The sequence below is a fragment of the Tachypleus tridentatus genome, chromosome 12 (genome assembly GCF_004210375.1).
Source record: "Tachypleus tridentatus isolate NWPU-2018 chromosome 12, ASM421037v1, whole genome shotgun sequence".
Taxonomy (NCBI): Eukaryota; Metazoa; Arthropoda; class Merostomata; order Xiphosura; family Limulidae; genus Tachypleus; species Tachypleus tridentatus.
In genome coordinates this window covers 31,795,520-31,822,021 of record NC_134836.1, presented here as the reverse complement: position 1 = coordinate 31,822,021, position 26,502 = coordinate 31,795,520, and the positions used below count along the sequence as shown (strand labels likewise).

Genomic DNA, 26,502 nt, shown 5'->3' with positions numbered 1-26,502 from the left:
ACATTTTTTCTTCTCTTTCATGCCTGTAGTCACTGTTATTCATATATATATATATATATATATATACATATAGTGAAATTAAATAATTATATTCAAATGAAGCCAATTAAGTAAACAAAATCATGAGGAAGGACTGCATTAAAAACAGCAAATCCCAACCTCTGATTAATTCCACAGTCACCTCCAAAGCCTAGGATATATTTTATAATGCCATGTTGTAGCCTGTACCCTAGGATCTTTTTAAAAATATGCAGCATATTTTGTTTAATTTTAATGTGTTTTGTTTATAGCTTAAAAAATTTATGGTTATTATATATACATGCCATCAATGCTTCCTGCACACTCTTTCACTGTATTTCCTTTTTCCAGACCAAGCCCTTTTCCTAACACTTTGGCAGCATGGAAAAGTGATCATTCTTTCACATTTCATCTCATCAGATCCCTCAACTATCTCATTCTCGTGTTTTGTTTTCACCTATCCTTGGACAAAATTCTTCAGAATGAACATGAAACTCCTCGTGTCTGTTTTCCTTTATCTTCATGCTGTTCATCAATACAACTTCATGCTGTCTTTGAAAGTATATTTTCTTCTGCATTGCTCTTAGAGGTCTCACATGGCCAAATGCTTGATTAATGATCTGAGGGTTGAGAGTTCAAATCCCAGTTACACCAACACCATGTGGTAAAAGTATAGCCCAAGAACTGGTGGTAGGTGGCGATGACTGGTTGCCTTCCCTCTTGTCTTACACTGTTAATTTAGGGACAGGGGATAATGGAAAGCATTCAACCCATCTATTTTGGCTCTATCAGTACCCACTGTTGAGATGGGATGTTCCACAAGACCATTAGTGCTATCCTTATGGTATTACAAATACTCAATTGTTCAATATAGACTGTACCATTCCATGGACTATCATGGCAAAAGCTAACACCAGGGAAGTGTTTGCCCATTTCTTTCACTTGTACTTACCAACTTTTAAAAATAGGGTTTTATGGTCGCCCAGTGTACTGTCTCCAGCAAAACATCTTTCTGACAAACATACAATGAATTCTCTGTCATTTTTTTCAAATAAAGAATGGGAGACCCTTGCTACTTACAAGTTCCTAGTAACTGGATGTGGTGGGCCTTGAAGAGTTCCTCACTGATTGTGTACAGTGCCAGTGTGAATTAAAGTATGGTTATACTGTCTGTGTAGTGTATGTTATTACTCTTCAAACTGCTAGTCACTCATCTCCAGCAGCAAGAATCTGTCTAGTTGAGTTGAGATGTGACACACACTGTATGGTCTGATCGCACTTCTTGTCTCACCATCCACCTGTGTGCAGGTTCTGGGTTGGCCAGGATCAAATACTGCTCATCCTTGCAACTTTTAGAACTCTTAGGGCTTTACACTGTTTCCTTCTGGGCTAAGAGTATACACTGCTTCAGATGAGATACAATCTTCCACAAGTATGCCTTAATGGAGTTCCTGCTAACAGTTGCCACACTCCATGAACTTTTCCTTCAGGCACTCTCTGAAGTGAGCTTATCTAGGTTTAATTTTTGCACTGGCTTTTCCACCATTATAGTGCATGATTCTATGTATTCTAAATGTGATTATAGTGCATGATTCTATGTATTCTAAATGTGAAGGTGTGGTGCTGTTTTGGAAGTTAACATTTTCTTTTCCAGAAAATGCATTTATCATAAATATCTCCACACACCTTTCCACTTGTTTTTGTCACTTCCAGTACACTTTCTTCTAGTCTCATCTAAGAATTAAGCTGTTTCAAGCACAAGTGCTTAAGAGGAGTTAATGTGCAAAAAGTTTGTGTTGCCCTTCTATTGGTGGAAGGTAATTGTCACATGATAATGTCATTGTCCACTAGCACAGTTCAAGTTAAACACCTATTTTTTAGTTTTATTAGGTGAGAGTTAGCTTAAGGCTAGTTTCATGAAAATCTTATAAGTAGATATGCAGAGGCTTAAGCTTTTGTATGTGAAGAAGTTCATATCCATCAGAACTAGATTTTGAGGTAATGAAAATATTTACTTTGACTAGTCTTGTCACTTATCTAATGGCATACTTTTCTTTTTGAATAGTCTTATAATTTATTTTGTGGTAAACTTTTCTTTGACTACTCTTGTTACTTATTTTATGGTAAAAGTTTTACTTCTGGACTTGAAACGTATCTAATTATAAATTTTACTTTTTAACTAATACTGTTACTTATTTAATGATAAACTATTCTATGACTCATTTTGAAAGTTATCTAATGGTGAGGTTTACCTTTTTAAGGGCTTCCTTTAACCTTTGCTCTTTATCATCACTTAATCTAATTAGTTCTTCCCACTTTTCATTCAGCTGATTCACCTGACTTTGAATGTGCTTTGCTTCTTCAGGAATTGCAGTCTGTAAAAGTTCACTGGCTGTTCTACGAACAGATTTCAAGTTGTTGGCTCTGTTCTGTAGCTCATCTTGGAAGATCTGGAAGAACAGAGTTAATTTCATTGCTATATGAGTTAGGAATTAACCATCTAGCACATGCAGCTGTAAAACACTGACAAAAATGCACAATTTCAAGAATATTTAAATTCGTGAAACATTACCAACCTTGTGTTGATCAACAAGTGAGGTAACTGTGTCCAGATCACCATGAATTGGCTTTTCAATGGCTACCATTGCTTTTGCTCGTTCCAACCACTCTAGCAAGGCCATGACAGCATCTTTAAACTGACCAGAGTAAAGAAGAGCTTCTTCCAGCTGCCTTTGTCTAATGCAGATAAGAGAAAACATCTTCAATAGTACTATAACAAGTTAAGGCTGGTATAGAGTCTCAAAGAAAGAGGCCAGAAATGACCAACAGTCTGTTTATTTATAAATAAAATATTTATAAAATCATTTTATAAAAAAATCACTAAGGATTAATCACAACAGATATGAAATTGCTCTTATTATTGAAGGTATAGATCTACCTATCACTTCCTGTCAACAGACTTGCTACAAAGTGCTTCAGGCATAGTTTGTAATCTACCTATAAACAGATTTGCTGTATACTGCTTCAAGTAGTTTTCAACCCACCTAACAACTTACTTGTTGCACACTACTTCAAGTGCAGTTTAACCTGTCTATCAACAGACTTGTTACACACTGCTTCATATAGAGCTTTAACCTGTCTATCAACAAAATTGTTAAATACTGCTTCAGGCACACTTTTAACCTACCTAGCTACAGACCTTTTACACACTGCTTCAGTTACAGTTATAACCCATGCATCAACAGACTTGTTATGCAATGCTTTGGGCATAGTTTTTAATCTACCTATCAACAAGCTTGTTGCACACTGCTTCAAGTAGTTTTTACCCTACCTATCAATTGACTTGTTACACACTGCTTCAGGCACAGTTTTAACCCACCTAGCAACAAACTTTTTACACACTGCTTCAGTTAGAATTTTAACCTACCTATCAACTGACTTGTTACATACTGCATTCCACTTATTTTTCAACTCATCAATCATTTTCTGTAGACCAGGAATATCTGTTTTGGTGCAGCGATCTTTCAAAATACGACCAATTCTCATGGTGTTGTCATATTTAGACTGCTTAGTTCCAAGGGTTCGCTGGAATTTCTTATGTTTATTCAGTAGCTGCTTGACTTTGTCTGGGTCTTTACCAATGTGAGTGAGACTGTCAAGTGTTGTTTCAGCCTCATCCAACCAAGAAATTAGTTCACTCCATGCATCATCAAACTGATTAAACACAGTATATTAAAATAATTAAATATACATTTATCTAGAGATAAACGTCAACTTGATTAATTTACTACAGTATGAACAAGCTTACTATATAATTAAAATTAAAAGAGTACCTATGCAATGAAAGGTACAATTGTTAATAAGAGCAGGATAAGCAGCAATCTATTATAGTCTGAAACAGACCTAAAATTAACAGTATTCTACTTATCTTTTATTGACATCATTATTCTGCTCCAGTTATGTCAGTAATTTGGTTATGTATGCATTCTGTAAACAGTTATTTTTAAGAGTATTAAAGGTATAATTGACTATGGTCCTTTATACATACTAGCAAAAATGCTGCCCTATGGAGACAGTTTGTCCTAGTGATTAGTAACTGTAGTATTTGTACCTCATTAAAACATTTAGAAAAACTGAACATTCTTCAAAACATTTTTTTCTGGAAAGTACTGCATTGAAACAGTGTTGATGTAGTGCTCTTTAATTATAAACAACTCATTGCTTCAAAACGATTCAATGTACTGATCTCAAAATGTTCATAAAGTTTATTGATACAAACTGTAATGTTTTTATATAATTAAAAGTTCAACCTTTTATTGAAAAACAATTTTTTAAGAACTCGTTTTTAGTATCACATTTAAAAATTACACTAATGAAGGTATAATCATTCCTTCACATACGATCCTAGTGAAAGTTGTGTTGTTGTAATAATAAAAGTACTTTTATTTTAGATTATGTCCTGTTCTAAAGAAACAGTGGTTGCACATACCATAGATGTTTTTTCTAATTCTCTAAATATTGAATATCCAAAGTGAATTTTTTTTATGGATTTGCATTTGCAGTGCCATTCAATAGGTGGCACATTTCCTATTGTACCTTGAAACAAGAGATTGCACCATTATATTTATTATTCCAGTCACATAGATAAATAGATATATAAAAGCCCAGACAATTGCTCCATTATAGTAAGAAGTGTAGACAAACAAAGGTTAAAATAGAAATTTGAAGAATAAATATATAAAATGAAAATAATTTAATATATTTGGTCTATTAGAATAAGCATATGAACATAAACAAATAAGTTATTCATGTAAGAAATTCCAACTATAATAGAAAAACAGAGTAATTTATGTCTTGCACACTATCATTGTATGAACAGTGCTTTTTAATATATACTTGATCATAAGCTGAGACTTTACTCCACAATATAAAAAGTATAATGCTCTTTTAACACATGAAAAGATATAAATTTTACTTAGATAGATTAAGTATGATTTTATTGCATGTGTCTTATGCACCAAGTTCAGTTAAACTTGCCTCTTTAGCTTCCTTATATCCGTGGTCCAACATTCTAGTTCTTTCAGCAGCTCTGGAGACAACTCGCTCCCAGCGATGCTGCACACTAGTAAGCAAGTTTTTAATCAAAAGAACGTCTTGTTTCTGGCTGAAGTACTTCAGGTGGGTACCCTTCTTGTCTAGGTTCAACATCACCTCTCTGTGAGCTCCTAGATTTTTTTGAAAACTCTGAAACAAAAAAAAACAGTATTACTTTTATGGCAAAGCTACTTGTGCCATTTGTCATCATCTGTAATTTTGAACTGCAATGAACAAATTATAAGCAACTAATCAACAGAACAATACCATCCACAATAAGAAAATGAATGCCACTTTTATAATGAACTCAAAGCTTAAAGGGTGGGGAATATTTTGAGGCATTCAAATCCAGTTTGTCAGCTTTGAAATGCAGAAAACTATTACAGGGTTAACACACGCTCCACAAAAAAGGTCTGAGAAGAACGACCTTTGTTTAGCTAACCTTTTAAAACACTTCAATCTCTACAAATACATTTTCAATAAGGTATGCAGCATTTTGCATGTAGAAAACTGTTGAATGAATTCATTTTCTTCTTTCATATTCCTTTCTCAATGGATTATGCTATCTGTTTTGTATCGTTACAGGAATAATATATATATATATATTACTTATACATACAATAACAGTATTTTATAAAATTGACATTTACATTTTAAGGCATAAATAATAGAAAAATCTTGAATTTTTGGAATTTTGAAAAGACAGTCTGGTTAACACAATCTGCTACATTTTATTCATTTGTTTAAAATATTATGAGATTTGCTTACTCTGCAAGGGCTAATAAGAAACTCCATCTGCATTTATTATTACAAACTCTTGAGAAAATTTATAGCTGAATTTGCAAAGTTTGGCAAATGGTTCTAAGAAAAGGTTATTGCAGGTCCTTACTAAAACTGAAACCTACTGTACTGTATATATCAGGGGTGGCCAAACCGCATCTCATGGAAATATCTTGGCTGAGCTCCTTTTTGCATCACAACTAATATAAAGGTAAATAAAAAATTTTCAAGCTTTATAATTATTTACCTAATATAAATGAGAGTCCACTGGGTTAAAACGTAAGTTTAATGTTCATGGTGAGTAAATATGTTTAAGAATTTAAATCCTAATTTTAATGCTAGATTTGAGTCATTGATTAAAGAAAATTCAGATCAGCAAAAATTAAAGAGGAACTGTGCTGGAGAATCAGTAATCATACAAGCTGGTGCTGACAGTGTTAGTTTTAGTAGGGGTGGCTTGCAATCACGTGATTGTGGCATGTGTGGCTGTGTTGCGGGCAGTGAATTAGCAGAGTGTTAATGTGATACTGGGCTCTGTAGAGTTTGGTTGTGTTGTACGTGTTTGAACTTATTGTTTCTTTTCACCTTAATTTTTTAGAAGTGTGTGAAAATTTTGTGATGGAAGATGGCATCATCAAATTGTAAGAAGCAAAAGTATGAAGATGAAAACAGAAATTTTAAGTCAGAGTGGGAGGAATATTTTGCATTCACTATTAAAGGAGATAAATCTTTGTGTCTTATCTGCAATGTGTTACTTAGTCATTACAAAGCCAGTAACTTGAAATGCCAATATGAAATAAATCACAAAAGCTTTTTGTCTGATTATCCACCTAAATCAGAATTATGAAAAAACAAATTAACTGTGTTAAAATCATCACTAAATAGCCAGCAGACACTGCTGACAATGTTCAGTAAGAAAATTGATACAATGACTGAAGCTAGTTTTGTTATATCATGGAATATTGCTTGTGCTAAACTCCCATATTCTGATGGTGAATTTGTTAAGAAGAATATAGCTAATGTTGTTACAGAGTTAGATCCAAATAACACAAAACTTCAGAGACTAATAACACAAACACCAGCTTCATGCCACACTACAAAGAGATGTATCTCCCAGATCAGTGCTGATGTTGCAGGAAAAATACAAAATGACTTAAAGAATTCCCTTGCATTCAGCTTAGCCCTTGACTAATCTACAGACATACAAGACAACCCATAAATGGCAGTATTTGATCGTTATGTTTCCTCTTATGTAACTGTGAAAGAAGAGATGTTAGACTTAGTGGCACTGAAAGAAACAACTCGTGGAGTTGACATTAAAATGCACTTGACAGAGCCTTAACAAATGCTGATATTCCACTGGATAAACTCGTCAGTGTTGCAACAGATGGAGCACCTGCAATGGTGTGGAAAAATGCAGGATTAACTGCACTTGTGAAAAGTGATCCCAGCTTTCCAGAGTTTCTCTCTGTTCACTGCATTATTCATCATGAACGCCTGACAGCAAGATACTTCAAGTACGAAGATGTTATGAAATTTGTTCTTGAAATTGTCAATTTCATATGCTTAAATGGGAAAAAACCACCAACAGTTCAAAAATTTTATTGAAGAACTAGAGCTTGAAGATAAACCCAGTGATGTCTCTTTCTACTGCATTGTGAGGTGGCTGTCAATCAGCAATGTCTTAAATAGGTTTGTGGATCTGTTGGAGCATGTTATTACTTTTCTTGAAGAAGAGAAAAGATTCTATCCTCAATTGGGAAATAGTGAATGGATGCAAGATCTAATGTTCCTTACTGATATAATGAATCATCTACAAACTGTCAACTTGGCACTCCAGGGGAAGGATAAGATTGTTTCTCATCTTACTCAGACAGTTTTCAGCTTTCAGAATAAAATAAGACTTTTTTCAAAGAGACATATTGTCAAGAAACTTCAATTACTTCCCAATCTCAAAAGGAAAGTAAATACATGATATTGAGATAAAAGATTATAAACTGGAAGAATACAAAGATAAATTACAAGGACTGCTTGATAATTTCCTATGCAGGTTTGAGAACTTGCAGAAGCTGAAGCCCTGCTTCACCTTTCTTGTAAATCCATTCATGGTTGATGTGACAAAATAATGGTTGTCCAATTCTCGAACCTCTGATTACAGAATCATCTGCTGTAGAAATGGAACTAATAGAACTACAGGAGGATCTAGTTCTAAAGGTGATCCATAAATCCAATTCTACAATTGAGTTCTGAAAGCAAGTTCCAGATATAAAATATCCTGAACTGAAGAAAACCAGTCTATGACTCATCTCAATTTTCAGCACAACATACTGCTGTGAATCACTGTACTCTGTAATAAAGTTTGTAAAATCGAAGAATCATGCAATCTTTACAAATCAACATCTGATGGAGCTAATTCATACAGCCTTGACAACATATCAGCCATAATTTCAATGACTCACAACCAAGATATAAACTCACAAGACCTCTACTAGCAGTAAATAGCCTGATAATTGTATCAGTGTCTGTTTGTGTCAGAAAAATATTATGATGAGACTATAATTTTTTAAGGTGGTATCTGATTAAAATATCTCTAATTTTATTGTTTCACATATTTTCCTCCATATTTTGACCAGATATTTACTAAGACAAAATAAATATTATTAAAAATATCTGTTTCAACCCCTCTTATTTTTATTCTTGGCAATCTCATTTAATGCTAATCAAATGCAAATTTGCATATTTTTCTCAGACGTTTCTGTAGTTCATTACCATATTAAATTACTAATATACTCAATATGATTTTCACAATAATCAGCCAGAATTATGAAAAAAATTTGGTACATGCATGTGTACTTTGTGATTATTGAAACTAATACAAATTAACAGTTTAAAAACTACATACATGAATAAATATTATTACGTACATGTATTTCTTAATATTTATATAAAAATTATGTAACAAAATAAATATGTAACAATAAAAAACGTATATGTAATATTTGTTCATAGCTTGCAGTTCTCAAACATCTGAAGTGTATCATATGTGGCTCTTGCTTTAAGCAAGTTTGGCCACCCTGATATATATGTTAATAACTGATTTTATCACAGAAAGCAAGGTACCCAACTGGTGATTAAGTACATCTAGTTTTGTTATATAGAATTCATTTATATGTTAATTTTTGAATTATTTAGTTCTGGTCTATTAGTGTTGATAATTTATCATGGCCTACAATATTCTAGCAGCAAGTTACAACCTCTGTAATCCAAGTAAAATCCTAACCTTATGATCTTTGATCTGTTCCACAACAGTCTCCATCACTCGGCTAACAGGTTTCATGGTTATCAGGTACTTCTCAGAATTTGTTAACCAGTTTACAAACTCCTGCAGTGCCTCGTGGAATTGTGTGGCTTCTCGTAAAGCTATCTCCAGCTTAATCTGTGAAGAAATTTACAAATCAGTACACAGCTGTGCAACAGAACCTATGTACACTATTAATAGTAAAAAAAACTTTACTACATGAAATATGTATTTGTCCTTGTTACATGGATTAAAAACTTGTTTTTACAAATTTTTGAACTCTGTCAAAGAACTTATACACATACATACACACACATATATCAAGTTTACTCCGTTAAGATAAAGAGTCTATGTAAAAATAGCCTGCTTATTTTACTAAGGTTTAACATTATTTTCTTGATTAGTATACATATTTATAACATAAATTTATCAGATTACCTTTCTGTCATTTGCTTTGTTGAGGACATTGTCCCAACGTTGCTTTAGTGTTTTAAGACTGTGCTGTAGGTTTGAAGTTGCTTCTTCATTAGATCTTTTTAGGTAATCTTGTCCTTGTTGCAAGACTGTTTCCAGTTTGTGACGGTTTGAGTCTAGTTCATTGTACAATTCCTATGGTAAAAAACAAAAAGTTAACATGTTGGCTGCCAAGCCTATTTTGCTGAGACTTTCCAGGGTCTCACTTGTCATTTTACAATTACCTTTCTTAGAAAGAGTGTAAAATTTTACATCATGTTAGGTATGAGCGAAAGACATTGTAAAGGTCATTTATGACCCATGAACCATGGGTGGGTCGCTTGGGACATAAGAATGCGTTTAGTTTTACTGTCCCACACGCAAACCCATGGGTTGTGCTAGAATTTCAGAAGCATAAACGTTTTGGTATATAAAACTGTGTGTAATAATTATTTTTTCCATAAGATATCTTGAAGTATGAGTTCCAATGAATCCAATGTGCAAGTAAATATTTTTTATGCTTCTAAAAATAGAAAATCAAGTTCAGATTCTTTGAAAATTGAAGAATATTCTGAAAGAGAAAATAAATATTATGAAGATTCAGATTATGAACCTTCTAGTAATGAAGCTTCTGGCTCATAAAATGAAAAAGTCCTCACATCTGAAGATTTTGAAAATGAAGCTTTAAGAGGTTTCCTATAATTAAGTAGGTCAGTTGTATTCTGTTTTAAACAAGAGATACACATAGCTTGTATGAGGGTTTACCTATGATAAAATGGGTTAGTTGTTCTCTAGCTGTTTCTAGTAAGAGATACAAACAGCTAGTAAGAGGTATATCTGTCATGAAGTGGGGCAGTTGTTTTCTGTTTTAACAAGAGATACAGACAGCTAGTAAGGGATTTATTTACCATGAAACGATTCAGTTGCTCTCTAGCAGTTTCTGGCAAACCACCAACTGGCTTTGAATTAGCTAACTGGCTGTCAACATCACTGAGCCAAAGCAAAAGGTCCTGAATCTCCTGGTTAAAGACTACAGCCTATTAAAAGAAACAAAAATATAATTATGGTAAATTCATAACGAGTTATAAACACAGATACCATACATTCCTAACTAACTACAAATCACATTTACTACACACAAACTTAACTAGTTACAAAGCATAAACTGCAGATCTATAGCAGCCATAAAATAGTTAGTATATTCCCATACTCAGCTACAGAAATAGTTAATACACATACATATGAAATAAGTAGTACACACTCAAAACCAATTTCAAAATATTTACTGAATAAATTACAAAAGACTCATTTTATCCCCATAACCATCTATAAAATTTATACTACAAGCCCACAAACAATTGTGAAATAGTTAGCATACATTCACACTAACTATAAAAACGATTGCTGAACATTTTGAATTAAGAAATATTTATGGAATATTCATAAAAAATGTTTATTTTAAATTAATTTAATAAAGTTCACATTGACATTATATCCAACAGATCATGCAGATTTGTTGGATAGTGAAATAGATTCTAAATCACTTTCAAGACAAAGAAAAAAGTCTTCAATCAATGTTTTCAGAGATCTACCTCTTTTAGTGCAGCTTCAAGCTCTTTCTGTCGTTCAGTAGCTTTGTCTTGCAATTGCTGCCACCTAGTGTTCAAATTCATCATCTTTTTTTGAGTGAGATTTGCATCGTCACTGCTGTGGTCTGTGTCAACTAGTTGATGTACTACCTGATTAATTGTGTCTATACTACTCTGATGGGCTTGAATGTCATTAACTAGGACCTGCAAGAGTTTCAGGAAGTGACTATTTTTATCGTTTTTTGGATATTATAGTATAATAGAATGTATTATTTCATCATGAATAACAGAGGATATTTTATTTATGTACCATATACAGGGTCAGGGAGAAAAAAGAAACATGAAGATATGATGATATAATAAGATAAAAATATATGCTACTCAAATATTTTGCTGTTACTAGAGAGATGAAGAGAGTCTTACAACAACTCTTTATCTCATCAATTTCATGTAAAAGGATTAGAGACTTGGTTAATTAATACAACTTCTGACTGCTTTACCTTATGCTTAGCTAGCTCCACCTCAATAATTTGGGGGTCACCAGCAACAGGCTTAAGGTCTGTCAATGTTCTCTCAGTTCTATTCATCCAGGTCAGGAGTTCATTCAAAGCATGCTGAAACTGACCAAGTTTCAAAAGTGCATTTTCTAATTCTTGCTGTAATGGAAGAAAAGTAGTTGTTAAACATATATTTTCTCTATACTTTGAAGACAATTTTAAGATTACTTCATGTTGTGTGTCAGAGTTTATTGCATAATTATTTTTGCTACAAAAGTTTGTTTGTCTGTAATTAAACACAAAGATACACAATGGGCTATTTGTGCTCTGCCTAAAATCCAGTTTTTAGCAGTATAAGTCCACAGACATACCACTGATGGCTGCTATAGATAATAAGAATTTTGTAAACATAATGTGTTGGAAAGCTTTTCATTTATTTGTATACACTTTCATATCTAATAATTAAATTTTACATAATGCACTGAAATACATTAATTTGTTTCATATCAGAAATATCACACACTTTTTCTTGATAGTTAGAAAATACTGAATAAGAATCTGGTGACTAAAAGAATTATAAAAAAGTCAACCATTTCAACACAAAAAATCTTGTTAAATGATTTTTTGTAGAAATTTTAGTAATTTTATTGTAACTGTTCTTTTGTTATTGCTGTTTGAATAAAATAAATTATGGCACTTTTTAGGTACATCAACGTTGGCAATCATTAAGTGTGCCTGAAAAATAATCAGAATTGAATAACTTATAATAAAAAACAACAAAAACTACAAGATATACAAGTGAATAATAGTTTTCACTCAAATTTAACTGCAAAATTCCAAAAATATTATAACTATACATACTTGTCGTTCTACAATGCCTTTCAGCAGTTCATCCCAGCGATAATTGATCTCAGTTAAGGGTTCACGAATTGCAAGAGCTTGGTCAGGGGATGTTCTTTCTGCTAGTTCTTGTGCTTGCCTGTTCAAAGCTTCAATTTCTACCATGTGTGGATCAACTTCAACCTTGAATTCCTTTTGTCAAGTATACACACATAAGGTTTTACAAAAATTCTAGAAAACTATACATTTAAGTACAGAAATACAGGTACAAATAGATAAAAATTAATATTTATGTCAGCTAATACATACGAACTTGTGCTTATAGATTTGTTTTCTACATGTGAAGATGTAAAACATTTTTACACAATAAATGAAGTACTGATGGTAAATGAAAATTCACAAGATAATTACTTTATACATTAATATTTGAGTCTTTAAGATACAACAATATTAACTGAAATTTCTTGTAACTACTCTCATCTTCTCATCTACTATTACTGCAGTTTGAAATGAAAGTAAAAAATTTTTACAATACTTCAAGTCCTTGAAAACACTAACCTTCAGCTGAGTAATTTGCAACTTTACTGCATCAGAATCGGACCCCACTGGTCCAAAGTCAGCAAATTTTTCTTCCCCACTGTCAAGGAATTCTACAAAGTTCTGGCAAAAGTAGTTTATGACAGGTGAGTTCATAATTTAAAGAAACTAATATTTTAGTCTTCCTTTAACATATGTTTACTAAAATAATTTTTTAACTGCAAACCTTTGTTTGATTATTGTTACTCAAAATACTATACTTCATATTTTTGAAAGTAGGAAACACAAACCTGAAGGGTGAAGTGGAAACTCATTGCTTTCTCCATGGCATCCACTAGATTGTGTTCTCTCTTAGCATAAAGGGTAGTGACATTCTCCCAGGCTGAGTCCAGGTCTTCAATGTGTTTCTTGACTTCAGGCTTATCTGGCTCTCCACACAATTGCATCAGATTTTGACCAGCCTGCCTACACTTGTCTACTTCTGGCCTAGTCTGGTCAATCTCCTGCTTGATCCCTTGAAGAGCATCTTTTTTGCTCCTGAATGGCACTGGGCTCAACTGCTGGAGGCTCCTGTGCTTTTAGGTTTTCTTGTAGTTCTTTCAGGGCTTTCATCACAGTATTAAGCTCATTCCAGAACTTTTCTGCTACTGTTAGAGCTTCCTCCAAGGAGTGGCCACGGTTCTTGGATGATTTCTGCACTTTGTCCCATAAATTATTGAGTTGATCCAACTTCTGTCTGATGTCTGAAGATTCAAAAGTGAGAATGACTTTTTTTATTTAATTTGTCCAAATTAAATTTAAGCATACACTTGTATGTATTCTGCAAATATTACAAAATTTTTATTTGACTTAATTTTGAAAAGGACATTTCAAACAGATTGATTTCAATTTTTTTTAAGTGAAAAAACAAACAAACTTCATACTAGCCACAGATGTTCAAAATTAGCACAAGTACATGTAAGATGACCAGTATTGATGATAGATTATTTTGCTATTGACCTTTTGGTTTAAAAAACAGTGACAGTGGATTACAGATCACCTTTGATAGCAGGTTGGTCTTTACCAGTCTTAGTTATCACATCAGCAGCAGCAAGTTTGACAGCCTCTAGTGCTATGGATCGTTTATTCAGATCCTCAAGAATGTTCTTGTTGTCTTTCATCTGCTCTTCTATACGTTCTGTGTGGGCAGAGATGGGTTCAGCATTGTCCAATTGGTCTATAGTAGTGTTGAGTGCTTGTAGCATACCATCGAGTTTGTCTGAAAACTGAAAAGAAGCATACTGATTTTCTTTCACCTGTTAATATATCTGTTGGTAAATGTTTAGTGTGCAGTAGTGCTTGTAACACATAAGTTGATTTGTGTAAAGACTGGAAAAATGAAACACACTGAATAATTAGTTTAGTTGGTCAACAAGTAATTTCTTTCCACTTTTGGTCAAATGTCACAAAAATTCTTGGATTTTCAAAGTTTAGTTGAGGGATAACCAGGATGTATATAAACCCTGTTAAAAGCACTGGTTTCACAATACAATGTTTTGTAAAATCATCATTTTCTTTAAATATCAACTTCAAGACAGTAATTTAGAGTGATGTACCTGGGAAGTAGCCTGTAAGGTTTCTTCTAGCTTGTTTTGTCTTGTTCGTATAATTTCTCGCAGACTGTTGTAGCGAGAATTATCAGAACCCTTTATTTCTTGGATTTTAGAAATTTTGTCATCACCACACAATTTGGACAGGACTGTACCCGTTTTGTTTAACTTGTCCAACAGAGATTTGTGTTCATTAACAGATTGTAGCAGTTCCTGTAAGAAGAAAATGTATGTTTACATCTTGGTTCAAAACACTTTGCATTAACCATTCCATTATTATCACGGTTTCTGAAGATGTTCAATTACCTCTAGAAAACATTTTTGTAATAAAGTTATGGAAAAATTTAAATTATTACTGCATTAATCAGCATTACTTTGTCAGACTGATATCTTTGTAGTTATGTACATATACAATATTTTAAGGTAATAATTCACTAATTACCATTATTCTGTTGAGCTGATAATTTTGTAATTAAGTAGGTATACAATTTTGTTTCTATTTAGGAAAGATGCACACATCAAATTACAGAAAAGTTAAATCTACAAATTAATTTTATAAATTTATAAAAGTAATACCTGGGTTTTATCTTGCTGGCGTTTAATTTGAGGTATATTTAGAGTAGAAGTTTCTAGAAGCATCACTTCAGCTTCTGCTTCATCCAACCAGTGGGTTAAATCAGAATGTGTTTCAAAAAAGTGTTCAGCCAATGGTAGTGCTTGTTCTAATGCATTCATTCGATCAATGCACAAGGTGTAGACACAGCTTGAGATGTCTTGTAACTCTTCAGCCTTTTCTTTGATGATGCTTACATCTTCTGTTGACACCTCTCTCATCAACTTTTTAGCAGCAGTTAGAATGTTCCGAGCATGGTTCTTCTGACCACTAACATTTTCATTCATAATCTAATAAAGCAAAGTGTAAAATTATTCTAGTGAATTACTAAACATATTGAATTAATATTATTTCAATGATAATAGTGTGAACGGTTATTGACATTGAACTATAAATATGTTTGAAATAATAATTTTGGTAAATTCATAACTTTATATTTGATCATATTGAAACTAAAAGTAGTTCCCTTAGATTGAAGAATGGAAACAACAATGACAAGTTACAGAATTTTATTCCAGTTGACAATTATATGATAAAAGTTTGGAAACCTTTTGTTCTTTCAGTAAACTGATTAGCAAGTCAGGCTCTGGATAAAGAGGTTCTGCTTCTTGAACTTGTTGCTGAGTTCCTTGAAACCAATCCAAAAGTTCATCTATGTCTCCAATAATCTAAATGCAGTATTTAGAGAAACTTTTGTAAAATTATTTTATACTGATTAATGTTTTTTGTATTTTTTTGCTGAAAAAACTGATTTAATGATACTATCTTGATGTATTAAACTTTATAATAAAATGGAATTTCACTTATTTTCATGTTGGTTAAGACAGAGAAATGACAAAGGATAGTACATTTTTAAACGTCTTAGTAATTTTACAAAGAAATACCTTTTTCTTAAACAACTTTCAACAAAATGTTACACAATTTTTAGATCAATGTTCAAGCAAAATGGTACTAAAAGGACAAATTGTTAACATCACAAAACGAGTTAAAACACAAATCTTCAAGACTAACAATAACACACCTCCATATTATTTTGCTTGTATAACTTTAGATTAAAATAGAAATCTTCAAGATTACTAATCACATAACTATGTATTATTTTCCTTATATTAATGACATAATTACATATTCTTTTCCTTGTATAAAGTTAAAGTACAAATATTCAAGGCTATTTATCAATACCTCTGTATTCTTTTGCTTGTATAATTTTATTCTCTCTGCTTTACGTTGTACTTGTTCACAGATGGCATCATAGTAACGATTATCACGTGTAACGAGTGTTTCTAGTAAATGTGATCCTTCACCGGGTGAAATCTGACATAGACGTGGGCCCAGTAAACTAACTGATTCAACAAGAGGTCGATACTTATGAATCTCTTTCTCTAGTTGCTATTAAAAAAGTTGCATAAAGAGAAAATTAAGCTAATTTGTATCTGCAAGTTTCTTTTTTTTACAAGCATTTCTAAAAGACAGTATACTGATATCAAAACAATTCATAAATTTCAGGAAATTTAATTTTATGAAAAGTTACCTTTTTGCAAATTTGATTTCAGTTTAATGCAGACTGCATCTTATTGAACGTTTAGAATTACAAACTAGTTTTCCTCATCTTTATGTTTCAGTGCAATAGTTTATCAAGAAGTCTAAATATTATGACTAAAAAAATTACCTCATCTCTAAGATGGTTCTTTTGATAACTCATTAAGTACCTCCAAATTACTATTCAATAAGATTGTTTACCTCTATTGTGGTCCCCTGTGTGATGAGGCTGAGAGACTCCAGGGTTTTTAGGATTCGTTCAGTTTCATCCATCCAGGAAACCAGTTGCTTGTGGGAACTGTGAAATTTCTGTGTGAGTGGCAGGATATCTAGTGCTTGCTTCTGTCTTTTAATGCAACCCTGGGATACATCATTGAACTTGCTCTGGATAGCATCTGCCTTATCTTTTACTTGAATAGCATCATCTCCTGGAGATATGACAAATCAGAATAACTGTTGACATCAATATTTCTTTAACTACTTCAACTACTTCTATAAATAAGGTTGAGAATAAAGATATATTTCTATTTTAAAAGTTAAAAACGTTTTGGCTAAATACGTTGAAATAATCAGAACAAAAATAAAGTTAAACATACAAAGTTAATGAATCAGATACTCTACCCAAAGAATGCTTCATGATTATTTGAGAAGAGACTATTAGGTTCTCCACTTCCAACTGATGACTTTTAATTTCTGAATGAAGCCCCTAAAATAGAGTAAATAGTTTTCAGCACTGGCTATGTTACAATCTATAATAAGTCACTTCATACAAAACAAGGAAAATACAGTATTGATTTTCCATTACATTCTATCTTGCTCTTTTTACAAATGAATACCTTCTTGAAATCCAATATTCAATAGTGTTAAGTCAAAAATATTTTTTATATCTTCTAGATGGCTAAATAGTTTCATTTCATTTACACTGAGTTGATACTTACAGTAAGTTCATCTATCTGTTCTTGGAGTTTATCTACATACACAGATAAATTCTGAAAACGGGAAAACTTCGTGTGCACTTCTTTTAACCAGTCATCCAACTTCTCACAGCTGTCTAAAAAGGTTCCAACACCATCCAAAGCCTGGATAAGCATCTTGCCAACATTTTCACTCTCCTCAAATACTTTGTTATACTGATAATCTGTTTGCTTGATTTTTTCACGGATTGTACAAGCCTCCTCTTCACTAACCAAAGTTATAAGAGTTTCACCAGCACTGTGAATTTCATCAAGCAGTATCATATGGTTTGTGATATCCTTGTGGAGTTCCTGAATGAAGATGAACAAAAAAAAACAATTATTGGTAACTTTGATGATTACAACATCACTATTAAAAAAACTAGATTTCAAAGCATTCATCATGTGACAAGTCACAGGTTAGATAAATTACAAAATAAGACTTTTGACCAGAATGAAGGTGAATTTTCTATGAGGTTTTGATTCATATGGTTTGTTTTGAAGGTGAAACAAAAATCACCATATTATCTAAATAATTAAAGAGTAGTGTGTGTGCATGGTAAGCTTTCAAACTTCATTTGACCTTGCAAACATGAAATTAGGAGTAGGGAAGTATGGAAAGTGTCACCATATAGTAAGTAAAGGTTGGGTGTAGACTGTACTAAACATTACAAAGGGAAAAATATTTGGGGAACGGATCTATTATTCCTCACAGCCCAATCTAAGACAGCAGGATTTATGTGTTAAGGTTTCATGTATGAATTTCTATGTTTGTTTATTGACACTTAGGCTTTGACAGTGTTGCCAGATCTGGTGTCTTTTACAAGATAAGTTAATCAGTTTGTCATTTTTGATTGAATTACTTGGCTCCAAACGTGTTTTGTACTAGAGAAGTTTGGTGAATATCATAAGTTGTGGAATAGGTTTAACCTTGCAGTTACTGAGAAACCATGCACAGCCATCAGATTCATGCAGAATTCTATATATCAACTACATGCATGAGTAATTTAGGCAAGTCACTAAACTGTTGTAATTAGTGTAAATATATATATACACAGCACTGCCTTTACACTTCATAAACTTTGTGCATTCAAAAAAACAAATTCATATATGAAGCATGATTTTTCCCCAGTTACGATTACTATACCCTAATCCTCACATTCTTGCAATAATTACTACAATCTAATTCTCACATTGTTGCAAGAGTGTGTTTATTATTACTCATCTCTAGTCCCTATTTTCTTGCAACAGTATATTATAAATAAGAGTGTTATTATGATTACTGCAATCTAATTTTTACATTGTTGTAATAGTATGTTTATTATTACTCATCTCTAGTCCTTATTTTCTTGCAACATTATATTATAAATAAGAATGTTATTATGATTACTACAATCTAATTCTCACATTGTTGTAATAGTGAGTGTGGTTATTATTACTAGATTCTAGACCCTGCTTAGATGCAACATCATATCAAAGACAGATACAGTGTTATACTATGTACTATCATAAAAAAATATATGAATTTTTATTTTAATATTTTATTCATTTATTTTGTTAAGTATTCCTTACATTTTTTCATTAACCTTATATCTATTTCAACCACAGTTTAAAATTTCTTTTAAAACACACAGTATCTTAAAGCTCATAAAAACATATATAAATATAATGAAATCTCACCTTATGTTCTGTCATTTGTTTATGGATTTTGTCTACATCTGTTGGAATAGTTTCCAAGACAGTCATTTTTTTTTCTACACGTTCAAGCCACACCATCAATGAACTTAGTTTGTCCTGGAAGTCCTGGGCAACTGGGATCGTCTTTTCTAGAACCTCCATACGTTCTCTGGCTTCAGTGATGAGTATGTTAAATCTTTCTGCCAAGTAACTCACTTGGGCTTTGATCTGTTTCTTCTCAGCAGGCTCCAAATTCTGCATAATTTCATCCCCCATGCTACTGAGTGAAGTCATGCTGTTTTGTCGATCAAGAAGCAGCTTCCTTAAGAACTGTTGGCAAGTACACATTATCAGAACATAATTATCTCTGGTGTATTAGAATATTTAATAAGTTGTATTGTCTATTGTCTGCAAGAAAAAGCTTATGAGCAACTGCTACAAGTTATCTTTGTTAAGATTATAAATCAAAGAATTACCTTCTGTTCTTGTAGCTGGGCCTTCACAACTTTAAAGTCTGCAGATGGAGATTTCTGATTGGCTATCATTTCCTCTGTATCTTGAAGCCATTTCTGAACACCCTCCAGAGCTTCTTGAAACTTTCCAGATTGCAGCAGAGTCAGGTCTAGCAGCCTCTCTCGATCATTCAACTAAAGAATAATTTCAAAGTCACTTAGCACTCTTCTGAATATGGTTATGTTTTCAACTGATTAATGATTGGATAGAAAAGTTTTCACATAATACATTTATTGTCCTTTTAGTCGTATATTCCCAACTTATTTTTGTAGTGACCACTGCCAGTGGGAGTTGATATATTCCATTATATTGAGTACTTTAACAATTTTGACTGATATAACACTGGGAGTTAAACTGTATACCAATTTAAAAGGTTACCAACAGCTGTGAAGAAGTGCCAATTACAGTAACATATGAATTATTATGTGTGGAATATAATCTACATTTTGTATTCTGTTGTTTAATTTTACATGCAAATACTTATGTTTTTTCTATAAACTGACCTAATCTTGCCTATCAACAACACTAGGCAGTGGACACATTGTATGAACAAAATTACATATTTAAGTGACTTGTTGAAAACACAAAGTTTGTATACTTGTCAAGACAGGACTCTTCTACAACAGTTTTAGGATCAATGACCCAAGACAAGAGGTATAGTAATAACATTTGTTGAGCTAAAATAGAGTCTAATATGAGCTTTATAGATAAATACCATGAAGAGTAATGATACAGTGAGTAAATAATAACTTAGAAAATCTGTTCAGATAACAGTAACCACACAATGCAAAATATATTATTCAATTAATACATACACACCTCTTGCTCTTCACTTCTGCTTTGTTTGGCATTAAACAACAGCCATAACTTAAATAGCAATGTTACCATTCAGTTTATTATGGATAGTCAAATTCACAAGTTTACAGCTTATAAATGAAATACGTTGCTCTGAGCAGAAAAAGAAAAAAAATGGAATTGAGTAATAAATGTTGATAATAGTTATCTTCTTATGAATAAAATCGTTTCTTGAATTTCTCTCCAAGTATCTCAGTTTACAACTTCATGGTAAGGGAATCACAATACATTATGGAAGCTTAAAAATAAAAGAGTGATTTAATAAAAACCTTCGTGTTTTTTAAGGGAAAAATTATTTTCATAACATTATTTAATACAAACATAAGCAGTATGGAGACTAAAATAAACACTTACAAGGAATATTGATGTACCTGTACATGAAACTTGAATTGCCGAACAAAGTTTATTACAACAGTCAAGTTTCATAGTAAGTTTTCTTGTCAAAACAAGCCTCAGTTTATATTTTCACATAATATAGGAAGATCAGTTAGATTTGAGAATTGGAAATGTGTATCCATAAATACTGAACATAGATTTAGATGTGTTTACTATGTATAAATATTATTACAGCCTTATGGTAAAAGTGAATTTAGTAATAAAACAGAGAAAACCAGACACCAATGAGTATCCATTTTATCTTTAACACATGTTCTTTGATTAATTTTCTCTCGCATTTCCTCGTATAGCAATAGGTATTATTAGTTTTCACACATTTCTTTTAGCAAGGAAGATTAGACAGTTAACTTTTTATCTACTATTTTATTATAAAATCATAAGTGATTACCATAGTCTTTAGTCACTAATTACAACAACAGTTAAAATACCCTAATAATTTCAAGAAAAGTTTTTATACCATATATTACAATGTATTGAAGCAAGAGGACTACATTTTTTACCTCTGTACTTGATTCTGTTAACAAAGTTCCTGCAAGTGCTATACGTGGATGTAAGTACAGAAGTGTTTATTTATAGTCTTGGATTTTATGAATCAGAGTATGCAGATGGTTTCCTGTATGGGATGGCTATTTATCCATCTTTTTATTTTACTAGAAATTACTCTATAACTGCACAATTACAATGTTTACTTTTCAGGGTTTTCAAAACCTAGGGACAATTTCAAATACTTTCAAGGTTTTTAAACACCCTTGATGTAAATTTAAAATTTAAAAACAAAAATCATTTTCACAGAAAGTTAAGCAGCATTACATCTGCTGGAAAACTTGGTTATTTTAAGCATGTTCTTATGTTAAGTAAGATACTACAAAAGATAGTGCAACAAAATATGAACAGCTTCTGTAGAGTGATGGTTTATCTATTTTCTAAAAATACTTGTACCTACCCTCTCTTTCAAGGTGTTCCACTTCTCATTCAGGACTTCCACATCTTGCTCTAGTTTAACTGTTTCAACACCAGGCATAGTTGACTGGACTATACCTTGACCAATCTTGTTAACCTCTGTGATCTTCCTACTAAGGGGTTCAACATGAGTTCTGCGGAAAACCTGGCAAGGAATGAGTACTGTGAAAATGCAGTTGAAAGTGGTAACTTCATTGAAATTACTCAACACACTCATTTACCATTACTAAAATTTGATGTAAGTTTCTGTTAAAATGTGTACATTACTTGATTTAAAATATTTAAAGGAATATCAAGTTTTGGATCAAAAACAAATTTAAAATACAGTTTTCAACCTTAAAATTATATTTTTTGAATATGGTTAAAATAATACCTAAAACCAGACAAGATTTTTATTAAGTAAAGCAAAGTACAAATATATGTAATATTTTGCATGAATATATATATATACAAGTTATGCTGACAAACCTTAAATTCTTCCTGAAGTAACCTTATTGTTCCAACTTCCCCACTGATGATTTTGAAATTTTTTTCTTCTTTGACGGCCTTGTTTAGTTCAGTCAAAGTATTACTATAGTCTTTGTAGAAACATTCTAACTGGGCCAAAGTGTTTTCCAAGACTGTGTGCCGTTCCTTGGTTCGTTCAAAAACACGAGAATACTGTTGTTTCAGGTTGTCAAGCTAAAGATTAGATATGATGTGAGAAATCCCAGTTCTGTTGTATCTCGACTGCACAGATAGTTGTTAGATTGACTTTAAGTATTGGTCACAAGAGATATATAATAAGAAGTACTATGAATATATAATCATAAGGATTTTATTCTGATCCACATTATGTCTCAGTGATTAAATTGCAAGTAGGGGCACTTCTGCATCGAGACTACTGAAGCTAGTTTTAAATTTCCTATACTGCAGTCCCATTTACAACATTTTAATTTCGATACAGTTACCATTCATTGTGTGCCATGCAAGTTCGAACTTGTGTTTCATGGATGTAAGTTTGGAGAGAGAGAGAAAGAAAATACGAAGTTTACAGATCATACCATTTAAGGTTGCTAAGCCTAACTTGGCAACTTCTTAAAACACTCACTACTTCTGAATACAAATGTCCATGAACTAAACTTCTTATTTTGTGAAATTAACAGCATATCGTGTGATAACTGACATATGTTTTGCATTTCTTACAGACCATATTGTACTTCAACTTCTACAACAGTTCTTACTTTTTCTTTGCATGATGTTACATCTGTGGTATAGCCCTGCTGGATGAGATCTTCTCCTTGTTTAGAAACATCTTTGATATCAGAATTCATGGTTTTCAAGTGTTTCCTAAAGTCCTGTAAAAACAATGTAATTAGAATTACCAAAAAGGTAATAGTAAACTTACAAGTAGTATAATAATACTTGATGTTCAAAAGCTTAAGTTTATGTGAGAATGTCTAACTTTGTTTTAAGAATATCACTTTTACCAAATTTTATCATAGTTATTTTGCATTAGTTTAGTTTTAAAAATCAGCCACCTCATTATAACTTTGACTATAATATGTTCTTTAGTATAAGTATTTCCTAATTCATATAAGTTATTGGTATGTTTTCCTGCATGAAGTCTATTTGATTCACACTCATGTTGACACCATACGATAATACAGCTTACAAACCAAGAGGTTTATCCAGGTCATTTTTGGTTTTTCTGATGTTTAAAGAGCCAATAAAGTTGAATGAAATTAGGTTTTGAAAATGACAATTCTTGTTTTCTTTTTAAAGTGATGTACAAATTGTTTATGTTTTTTGTAGAGTATAGTTTTTTCAGAAGCCATGAGAATATATGGATTTACATAAGACCACAGTAATGGGTAACTAACAATGTAACAATATTCATGTTTCATAAAACACACCTGGTATGTCCAACTCAGGTCTTCATGTTACACCATACACACTAGGTACATTTAACTCAGCTCTTCATATTACAACAAACACACCTGTTACATCTGAGTCAGATTTTTTTAGAGATAAGTTTTGATTTTGATAATTGTTATTGGTTGTTAACTTCCTAAGTATATCCAAACAATAAGATGGAACTTAATGTTAATAACATGGGATTAGCTAGTGCGAATATTGGTTTATTAGTATCTCAGAATAAACAGTTTTGATTCCTTGGAATGAATAATATGGAGGAACCTTGTTGTGCTGTTTCATTGTATACCTGTCTGCCATTTTTACATAATCCCTAAAATATAAATTACTTCACTGATATTATATATGCATGGATACCATTTTACAAGGGTACAATGTGTAACTGCTTTTTTCACTGTTATTAGAAAGGAGTAGTTTCTAATCAGTCAAGATACCACCTTAAGTTTCACAAGATTCTTATTTTATCACTTATAAACAATTTTACTAGTCACTTTAACCCTGATATTTCTATTCAAATGTGATTTAACTAATAGTAAAATGCAAAAAAAACAACAACAAAAAATATACATAAATGTATACTAAATAAAATAAAGAAAACAGACTGTAGGAATGAAAGATTCAATACATTCACATATTCAGTGTGACATGTTTGGTATTAAGAATGAATGTTAAGTAGCTCTTGCTAACAGACAGTGTGTATTCTGCAAAGTTAATTATTCATCAACATTTAAGTTTCGTATTCATCTTACTGTGTGTATTCTGTAAGAAGTATTGTCTGTCAACTTCCTGACAAGTTTCAGTTCCTAATTACAATAATGTAATTAAGGACAAACATTGTATTTCATTGTGGAGATATGTTTCTAAATGATTATGGTTAAAAAAACATCACATGAAGAGGTACCTGTAAACATAACACCAATAGATAGAGAGAAGTTGTTGAGGAAGTTAGTTGAATTAAGAATGAAAACTCTAGGAAATGATATGATAAATGGAGAAATATTGAAAGTATTTGAAGAAAAGAACAGATTAGCAAAATTTTCGATTAAGTTTGTATAGGAATTGGAAAGCTGTTTTACTGATTGTAGAAAAAAAGGAATCACTTTCAAAATACCTAAGAAATGAGATCTATCATTGTGTAATTACTGGAAAGGAATTACATTACTATTTGTTCAAGGCAAGCTTCTCAATATGATTTTGATAAATATGATGAGAAATGACCCAGAAGCTTTCTTGAGAAAGCAACAGGCAGTTTTGGAGCTAGTAGATAATGTGTTGACTAAATCTGTGTTGTGAGAAACATCATTAAGCAATGTGAGGAATGACAAAACTCCTTGTGTTGATTTTATAAATGCCTTTGACTGTGTAAGTAGACAAGAAATATGGAGCATACTTTGATGCTATGATAAGTATACTATTGGGTTGAGGAATAATTCGTGAGCATTTTTTCAAGTTAAAAAAATATATTCATAAATGAAATGCTTTCGCAAAATATTTCATGTCATTTGGTAGATAATTTTTTGCTCTAATAGATGGTGTGTTTGATTTTCATATGTCTTTAATTTTTGCTTTCATTTTCAGCTCATTAAATGGAATGTCAAGTGGACAAAATCGAGCATTTTCGACACCATCTGCTTTTTGCATTTAATTTCTTGCAATTTCGTTTAAAACAATGCATACTATATACCTAGGTATTACATGAAATAAAGTATCATAATAAATGTTTTGGGTGTAATGTGTTCATGCATTGAAGTATTGTATAGTCTTGCATGTAATGCTTGAATGAAATTATTTAAAAACGCTCACGAATTATTCCTCAACCTAATATATAAAAGATCTAAAAGTTCTGCGAGGTATCGGTCAAGATAATACAGAATGGTTCGAGTTAGAAGTGGAGTTAAGCAGGGTGATATTGAATTGCCTCTGTTATTCAATATTCTTATGGATTGGGTTATGAAGAAAGTTGATCATACAAATGGTGGTACTGAATTATTAAATAACACTTTTGAAAGATTTAAAATGTGGTGATGATTTATTTATACTGTGTCAGGACACCCAAACAATGGATAGAATGACTGAAGCATTGGCAACTAAGCCTAGAAGGTTGGTGTAGCTATGAACACTGTTACGACAAAGATAATGAAGTTACTGATAAAATACATGGATAAAGTTATTATGGATGAAGAAATAAGAGCAGGATTGAAATATGCAGGAATTTATTTTAGAAAACAAAGGAACATGGAATTATGCTAGTTTATTTACTGATATAAACATTATTTAATAGCATGGTTCTTTTTTGGTTTTATTACAAGGATGTGAGAGATGGAAAGGATTAGAGGAAATTTAGTCAAGATTGAGAAGTTTTGAGAGTAATTATTTAATTAAGATCA

The 26,502-nt window shown here is 32.0% G+C and overlaps 1 protein-coding gene across 1 annotated transcript in view; it reads right to left on the bottom strand.

The window, feature by feature from the left end:
• Window positions 1–26,502, bottom strand: part of LOC143235496 (microtubule-actin cross-linking factor 1-like) — a 217,653-nt gene that overhangs the window by 28,001 nt on the left and 163,150 nt on the right. Inside the window, 26 exon segments of the mRNA XM_076473705.1 lie at window positions 2,271–2,468; window positions 2,595–2,754; window positions 3,446–3,732; window positions 5,056–5,262; window positions 9,173–9,328; window positions 9,629–9,799; window positions 10,552–10,680; window positions 11,236–11,436; window positions 11,733–11,888; window positions 12,591–12,761; window positions 13,128–13,229; window positions 13,397–13,636; window positions 13,638–13,849; window positions 14,146–14,371; window positions 14,702–14,908; window positions 15,272–15,598; window positions 15,857–15,976; window positions 16,491–16,697; window positions 17,049–17,275; window positions 17,469–17,553; window positions 17,786–18,112; window positions 19,481–19,807; window positions 19,954–20,124; window positions 22,185–22,346; window positions 22,670–22,882; window positions 23,425–23,538. Coding sequence (XP_076329820.1) covers window positions 2,271–2,468; window positions 2,595–2,754; window positions 3,446–3,732; window positions 5,056–5,262; window positions 9,173–9,328; window positions 9,629–9,799; window positions 10,552–10,680; window positions 11,236–11,436; window positions 11,733–11,888; window positions 12,591–12,761; window positions 13,128–13,229; window positions 13,397–13,636; window positions 13,638–13,849; window positions 14,146–14,371; window positions 14,702–14,908; window positions 15,272–15,598; window positions 15,857–15,976; window positions 16,491–16,697; window positions 17,049–17,275; window positions 17,469–17,553; window positions 17,786–18,112; window positions 19,481–19,807; window positions 19,954–20,124; window positions 22,185–22,346; window positions 22,670–22,882; window positions 23,425–23,538 — 5,103 coding nt within the window.